Source organism: Nanorana parkeri, unplaced genomic scaffold, assembly GCF_000935625.1.
Source record: "Nanorana parkeri isolate BGI_ZX_2015 unplaced genomic scaffold, ASM93562v1 scaffold1020, whole genome shotgun sequence".
NCBI classification, from domain to species: Eukaryota; Metazoa; Chordata; class Amphibia; order Anura; family Dicroglossidae; genus Nanorana; species Nanorana parkeri.
In genome coordinates, this window is record NW_017307288.1 from 428,963 (window position 1) to 437,476 (window position 8,514).

At 38.6% G+C, this 8,514-nt stretch overlaps 1 protein-coding gene across 1 annotated transcript in view; it reads right to left on the minus strand.

Annotated features, from left to right (window-relative positions):
• Positions 1-7,980, minus strand: part of FBN2 (fibrillin 2) — a 197,951-nt gene extending 189,971 nt beyond the window's left edge. The window contains exon 1 of the mRNA XM_018567207.1: positions 7,631-7,980. Coding sequence (XP_018422709.1) covers positions 7,631-7,836 — 206 coding nt within the window. The 5' untranslated portion in view covers positions 7,837-7,980. The remainder of the gene's footprint in view (positions 1-7,630) is intronic.
• Between the last annotated feature and the right edge of the window lie 534 nt (positions 7,981-8,514).

Genomic DNA, 8,514 nt, shown 5'->3' on the forward strand with positions numbered 1-8,514 from the left:
CTCATCACCCTCACTTCCCACCCTGCTATTCATTTGTGCATGTCAGAATAATGAGAAGTCCCATGTAGGCTCCAAGTTACTCTGATTTGAGCTTACACATGGTTAACGACACTCACCCCAGTTCCATGGGTATTTTGCATTTAAGTGAACTTGTTGCTTGCCGAGCATAAACAAAGGACAGGTTTACAGTAAACACTGTATTGTAATTTGTACATCATTTATTTCATTAATACGATTGTCACATTGTTTTGGTGTGTTTTGACTGTTTGGACTCTCTGCCCTCCTGTGTCTCTCTGCCCACCTGTGTCTCATCTGATCTGTGTTTGTGGCTATTTAAAGAGACCCTGTTGCCATATCTTTAATTTCAAGAAAAATATTCCTATAAGGAATTATATGTGCATGTAACATATTTGATTTACCTTTAAAAGCCTCCCTTGTATAGAAATCCTAAAGCTCCAAGACTGCTACTGGGTGCCACCATCTTGGATGTGATGTCATTAGCCCCAGCAAACACAGAACTGTCACTCAAGTGACACTCTATAATATTCCCCTATGCACTTCCTCTAGCACAGCGGTTCTCAACCAGTGGGTTGCGACCCCGTTGGGGGTCAAATGACAATTTGCCAGGGGTCGCCGGGAATCTCCCACTATTAGATAGCGTCTCCCGGCCGCCCGGGAGAGAAACACTTTCTCCCGGAAAGGTTTAATCTGCTCGATCAAGCAGAGTTATTATTCTGACATCGGAGCCCCGGCCGCCGTAAGTCAGAAAATTAAAATCACCATTGGAATGCATAGCTAGATTCCTATTGGCTATTTCACTTTGCAATAGCCAATAGCAAACTATCTATTGCACCCGCCCACTGCTGCTGTCAATCAGTAGAGGGAAACATGCAGTTCTCCATCAGGTCCTCATTTAGTGATTAACAACAGCAGAGGGCGGGTGCAATAGCTAGTTTGCTACTGGCTATTGCAAAGTGAAATAGCCAATAGGAATAAGCTGACACCCTCGGCTTGTGTTATATGGTTTGCCATTTTAGCTGTTACATCAGTGGTTCTCAACCTGTGGGTCGTTGTGTGATTTCTCCTGTGCTAGGTGAGAGTCCTCCTCAGCCCTCTCCTAGCGCAGCAGTGTCAGTTCTCCCGCCACGCCTCCAGATGTCGCTGCAGCAGCCGCGTCATCCCTAAATTTTACAGTTGGGGGTCACCACCACTTGGCAAATGTTACCAAGGGGTCCCGGCCCTAGAAAGGTTGAGAACCACTGCTCTAGCAAATACATAAAAGTTTAAGTAGAGAGGTGAGGGAGAGTGTGAAGAACCTTGGCTAGCACAAAGAATAATAAGACTTCCAAGAAGAAGAGAGGCAATGTCATTCAGGGTGGGAGGTAGCTGTGCTTGGCAATTGACTAGTCACATTTTCTAGCAATTTCAGAGGGACATTGTAAGTGAAGAAAAATAATGTATAAAAAGGAAAATACTGCATGTAAGCATGTAAAATTGTTGATTTTCTTGTGCTTTTACCTGCAATTTGCTATGTGGTGACATGGGCTCATTAACGACTCTGCCCTCACCAGCTAATGCTGGTGTATTTGCCTGAGTTAGACTGTAATGACTCTAGCACTTCAGACTTTGCTTGTTCCTGCATTTGTGCTTGACAATTCAGTCTTCTTGATGTGACTGTATTGGCTCTGACTTCTGTGTATCCTGTTGCTCTTTGTTACCACTACATCTGTTCCTGCCTGTGTGCTGCGTACTTGATGCTCTGTTTGTTCCTGTCTGTGGTTGCCTAGCTAGGGCTAAGCATTACTGTGGGTCACATACTGAAAGTTGTCCATTTGGACTTTCAATAGCTTGGGTTAGGAGTCCCTAATCCCTGCACCTCAACGAGAGCAAAGTGGTATTCTCCTGTGTACCTGATCTTGTTCCAGTTTTGCTCTAAATTTCTTCTATGCTTATGTCATCAAGGTGCTTTGCCTGAAAAGATGCCACAACCCATCTAGGCTTTCCCTGCTTCTCATGACAAATATATAAGCAGAGGTTACTAATCCTGGGTTTATTGGCTTCCTTCAGCACTAGGAGGCTCAAATACTATATGGCTTTCTAGCCACGCAATCCAACTTCAATGCTGGCAAGTCTCTTCTCTGGCTCCCTGTCCTTGCCATGCTAAGCCCAATGCCCATTTTTATTAAAATAGCCCTGCCCATAATACTGTAAACTTCATATAAACAAAAAGAATGGATCCAAAAATGATCTTGATAGTCACAAAACTAGATATGTTACATGAATTTGCTTTCTTTTTATAAATGACCATAGAGACGCTAAGTTCTGTCATGAGAGTTTTCTAGTGTATAAAAATCATGTTCTGATAAATTAGAAATAACACCAATGTGTTCCAGTTCATAAATAGGGATAAGTGAATAAACCTGGGTCCAATTCATGAAATGCCTGTCAAAACCAGTGTAAAGTCTAAAAACTGAGAACTTTAATCCAAACCCCATTCAAGTCTTATTGGGGGGGCAATCTTGAAAGTCAATTCAGAGGATAATAAGCAAATGATTGCCAAACAAAGGCCACTGCAAAAACAACACATTCTAGTATCACATATTTTGGATGTGTTTTTTTTTTTTTAGGTGGACAGTGACAGCAGCCCAACCTAATTCATTTCAACTCGAAAAATGGCTTTTTTGGGGGTATTTTTGGCAGTGGCACTTGATTTTTTATCTAGTGGGAATAGGCCTAAATTGGAGGTAGCAGCCACAACAGATCTAAAATTTATAGGAAAGTGTGCTTTAAAAAAACACAACTAAATACCTCAATTACATACCAATTGACCAATGGCAAAATAGTTTTAGAGTATAACTTGTGATCTTTTTTGCAGTACCACACACTTGTAATACAAGTTTAATAACATTGCAAAACAGAATCCACAAAAAAACTTCTAAAACACAAGCCCACATTACAGAGATGAGCCAATTTGTATTCTGAAATAAAAGTTAGAGTGCCATATTTCAGAGTATGTTCAAAATATTGTACTAACTTTATACTTTTACCAGGCCACATTTTGAAAAGTAAAGGAACCAGGATTTTTTAATAAAACATATAAGATTAAAGTGTATTATTTCACAAAAATGCCAGCAAAATATTGTACTGACTCCATACACAGTAGTTTTATTAGGCCATATTTTGGAAATCAAAGACACCGGGCAGCTTTTAATCAAAGAATTAACGTGACAGTGTATGATTTCACATAAAAAAGAACAGTAAAATATTGTAATGACTCTACACACTATCTAAGCACTTTTACTAGAACACACTTTGGGGAAAAAGAGAAACCAGGCAGCTCTTTCTACAAAACACATTAGAGTGTATTATTGTACATAAAAAGCCTGCAAAATTGTGTTGACTCTATACACAGTATTTGAGCATTTTCACTGGCTGCTCACAGGGAAACACCAGCCAGCTGTTAGGAAATCAAAATTAGAGTGTCCTATTTGACAGAAACAAAAAGCCAGAAATATATATTCTACTCACTCTATGCACAGTATGTAAGCACTTTTACTAGGCCACAGTTTCACAAGGAAACACCAGCCATATTTTAAGAAATCAAAATTAGAATTTCTTATTTCACAGAAAAAAAGACAGAAATATTGTTCTAACCCCATGCACAGTATGTAAGCAGCTTTTACTAGGAGAAACTAGGTTTCACAGAGAGACGCCAAGACGATTTTAGTCAAAATTCTAACTTGGAGTGTAATTTTGTAAAGAAAAAAGCCTGGACTATTATTCAGACTACATGAACAATATGTAAGCACTTTTACTAGGCAGCACTTTCTTAATGAGAGACCAGCTAGGTTGTAATGAAGAAATGAAAATTACAGTGTATAGTTTCACAGCAAAAAGGCAGGAATTGTAAAGACATATGCACAATATATAAGTGGCCTTAGTAGACTGCATTTTTAAAGTGAGAGATCAGGCAGGAGTTCACTCCTCACTTCAAAGAATTAATAATATGGTTTATGTACATTTTTTCATTTGCAAGTGCAGAACCTGCTCATCGCCTACTATTTGCACATGTTGAACTTTTACCTTTTCCTTTTGGTCTGCCAGACGTAAAGAAAACTGGTGGATCTTCATTAACAGCTATGGCAACCGTAATATACAGGGGTACAGGTACTCCTAGAATGAGATCCTAATAGGTTGGACTTGATGGACTAATGTCTTTATTCAACCTCAAATACTATGTAACTATGTAATAGGGGGATTGAAGATTTGGCACTTTAGTGCACTGAACTCTGTGGTATTTGGTGCACTAAAATGTACCACACAAGTATGCAGTGATGTTCTGCAAACACCAACCCTAAAACACTAATACTTTTTTTGGTGAGGGGTTTACTTAACTGAAAGTAAAAAAGAAAACATTAAATTAAAAAAAAGATAAAAATAGAACACCAAAGAAAAAAAATGCAACAAGGGGCCAAGCAACTAACAGCAATTGACACACACACAAAGGTAAAAAAAACAAGAAAGGGGTACACAACAATATATAGCCCACCACACTGCAATTCATGGTAAGGCCCCCTTCACACCAGGGTATAGCTCTCCCTATCTGCTCTCCAAAGTCTCCAACACACGCTGACTTTGTATATGACTGACTTGAAATATAACAGTTTTCAGCAGTAACAACTATGTCCCCCTGCAAACACTCTGTGATCTTTCCCTATCTACTACATGTCTCATCCAATGCACACTGACAAAAGACTGCTGGGAACCCTGACGTTCATAAGTAGGGGCCAGAACATAACATCATTATTTGCCTTTAAAAGCCACCTGACAACAGTTTAGAGGTGAGGAAGCGCATTATTGGTTATTGGTTGCTATGGAGGCAAATGGCCACATTATTTCAACATTTTGTGCACCGTAAATGACTTGGGTTGAGGTCAAACTCATGGTCAACCTGGTCTTAAAGCTCATCCCTACAAATAAACACAAATTCAGATCATCATTACAGGTAACAAACTCATAGCTGTTGTCATAAAACTACAAATACAGAATCAAAAGAAGTATTTAGTACTCATTCTGCTCTTGCTGCCCAGATCTGTGTTTACATAGCCAGTAGAATTTCTGCAAGACTTCCAAAATAAGCAATGGCCTAGTTAAGTTCATTCATAAAACACAAATAGCCTTTGCACATTAGAAGCCTCGAGGCAAAGAAATAGCCCAGAGTTCTAAAATAATGATTAGAGGATGCAAAAAACCCTGAAGTTAAGAAAATTTACTGACTCTTATGTCTAAACACAGCTATAAAAGTTTACTTTACAGAAACTAGGGCTAATTTAGCCCCACTTACAAATTGTATACATTATCCTCAATAGCACATGCTGCAATGAAAGTTATATGGCACCAGGGCATTAGCGCCAATTGATGAAAGTCCCGATAAGAAAAAGAAAAGAAAAGCATTTCAACACAGTGAGGAAGAGAAGCCCAAAATGACTCACTTAAGAGCATCAATCAACTTCACATAGTTACTTTATGTAAGAGCTCCTAATACTATCCATAAATCTATCTATAATAACACAAATCTTTACAGAAAATGAGAAAACTGACATTAAATATAATATGCCGTCTATCATATTATTCTATGCAATCTACTATTTTAGACTAAGTGAGATGGCAGCTTCTAGTATGCCTTTATAGAGTTACTGGACAGGATGTAAGTCATGTTTAGGAGAATATCTCTACAATGGTAGCAAGGCTCTACTACCAGACCAAGTCCTTGGGGGCGAACTCTGATTATTAAGACTACTTACTCCTTTCTGCCCCAGTGAAAACATAACCATGATGCATATTAGCGAGAAAGGCAAAGAAAATTTGCAATAAGGATTGTATTGCAATTTAATTAATAAATAAAAAGAAGATGGCATGGCCCATTTTGCTCCTGGGCCCACTGGGGTTTGCTTGCACTCTATATGGTTACATCCTTTGTTAGGTCTACTGCCATCTGTGTCCCTATTGGGGAGACTTACCCTTACTTTTTGTCAGGTCAGGAAATACATGGAAATTTCTCCATCGAAGACACATAAACAAAATCATACTTTAAGTGAGGAAGGGTTAGAATTCTTGCCACTATTTTATTGCTGTTTGTGCCTTCTTGTTATGGAGACAACTCCAAATGCCCCCCCCCCCCAACCCCGTTCTTGTACCAGGTGTCACGGTGACAGGAAGGAGGGGAAAATCTGCAAATGGGGGCACAAACAATAGTAAAAACAAAAAAAATTAACTCTTATTCTATCTAAAATTAAAAAAAACAGCTAAAGTTAAGCTATATATTGAATGTTATTTATCAGTGAATATCAATAATATACTCCAACCTGCAAAGTATTTTTTTGCTCTTTGTCTTGTAGAGAAATAACGATGGAATGGCTATGCACACCATATGTTTATGTAATAGCTAGACTTTATTTAATTAGAACAATGTTCCCAGTAAAAGCAATGATCTTTTGTGTAGATGGCCTATTTCTGTGAAGGTTCAGCACAAGATACTGCAGTAGTTCAAATTTAACCCAGAGTGAGCGGGTATTGTTACTAACTACATTTGGCTCACACACGGTATTCGTGACAATCTGGCTTCCAGATCACAAAACGTTCACTTGTTTTGATATTCACTATGTCAGCTAGTTAATAGCAAGAGCTTAGTGCTGAATGTATACAGAAAGGGATTATGTGATGCATATATAAAGTCACTGGAGATATTGTATGTTTTGCCATTATTGGAAAATCTTCTAAAACTTATACACTGTGTTATGATGAAGTAGCCAAGTGAAAGAGGAGATACTTATTTTAATAAAACATTAGTCTTCCAAGTTCACTTGCTCTTTACAGATCTGTGTTTATGTAACCCAGTAGTAGGCATGGAGCCACAACGCATAAGCTTATTTTCATATCTGTCGCTACCTGAACCTCTAAAAACAGCATACCTAAGATGTTTTATGCTATGCTAAAAGATAAAGAGACAGATATAAATAATATTTTACCAGAAATTAATTATGCATTGTCAAGCTAAAACAGTGTATAGAAAAGGCAACCAAACAGAAATCACCTTTGTACAGTTTAGTCAAACTACCATTGTACTGTATTATTTAAATGTCCTAAAGTGTAGTTGTGTAAAATAGAAGTACTGTAGCAATGACAGCATGACAAGTTATTTTAGCTTATTTAATATAAGAGCACAAATAAGTGTGCAATCAAATGTCTACTCTCATTAGTTTTGAGCAGTTTTTGTAGGCTAACAACTGTTGATTTGTTGCTGTGGATTACTGTCCATACATATTGCCCCTCTAAGTAAGCCAGTGGGAGTTCTGTAGATTGAGTTCTGTGGTTCCTGCTGCTGTACTGGATGAAACTGAAAAAATAAAGGTAGATACAGCAAATTTGCGACTTATAAACTACTTAGTTACATTGTTCCTAAGATTGAATAAAGATCCAGTTTAACCTATGAGTTCACCAAGAGTACCCATACCACTATATAATGTAGTCACTGAGGAAGATATCTAAAAGTTTAATAAAGCATATCATGTACAATGTTATTTGCAACAAGTAAATGAAGGATCAAGTACCATTTATTCTATCTACCTACCCATGCAAAGTGTACTGGGTTCCCCTCCTGCGAGTCCTGCTATGAAGAACAGATCCATCCTTTGCATCCTGGGGTCCTAGTCTGGACTCCGCATTGAAGACCTGTTGTCCAGCAGAGCATCCCAAAACTACTAGGAAACAGCCAAGCAAAAACACGGTCCTCCTCTCTGCACCCGGCATGGGATAATGATGCTGCCTGTCCACCATTGGCAATCAGGAGGCAAATATTCACTTGAAAACTAAAAGATAACGTGGTGATTTAATTCCAGAATCAAGCACAACATAAATAAAATAGGCGCATAAAGTGGAAGCAGAAAAGGATTCTAGAATGATGCTGCAGGTGGCATAAATTATTCTTTACTGTCAGGATGCTGGTGGATTCACACAATATAAAACTCTATCCTAAGTAAGTCAGAGCTTCACAGAAGTGATCTCTTGCTCTGTGGTTGTAGGCTTCAAAAAAAAAAAAAAAACATTAACTGTAAAAAGCTGCTGCATAAAGTGATCTCTGTGCCTGAGAGTGCAGACTTGTCCCCATACTCAGCCTGTGTGAGAAGCAGGATTAGGATGAGAGTGCTGAGGGCCGGGGGTTTTAGAGGCGGCTGCCTGTCAGTGGGGAGGAAACCACAGAACCAGTCACACACGTGAAGGATGAGGGGAGGAGGGAGAAAATGGGATGTGAGATAGAGAGGGGAAAGAAAGCCCACTCTTCTGCTTCATTCATTAACCTTTTACTGATCATTTTACCTTTCAAAGTCACAAAGTTGGCGCTAACAGTTACACTGTGTGAGGAAAAGTTACATTAGCTTTAAAGTTCAGCTCCAGGATATCATGTAACGACATTTGTTTTAGTCCAACCAGTGTAATTACAAATAAAAAAAGTCA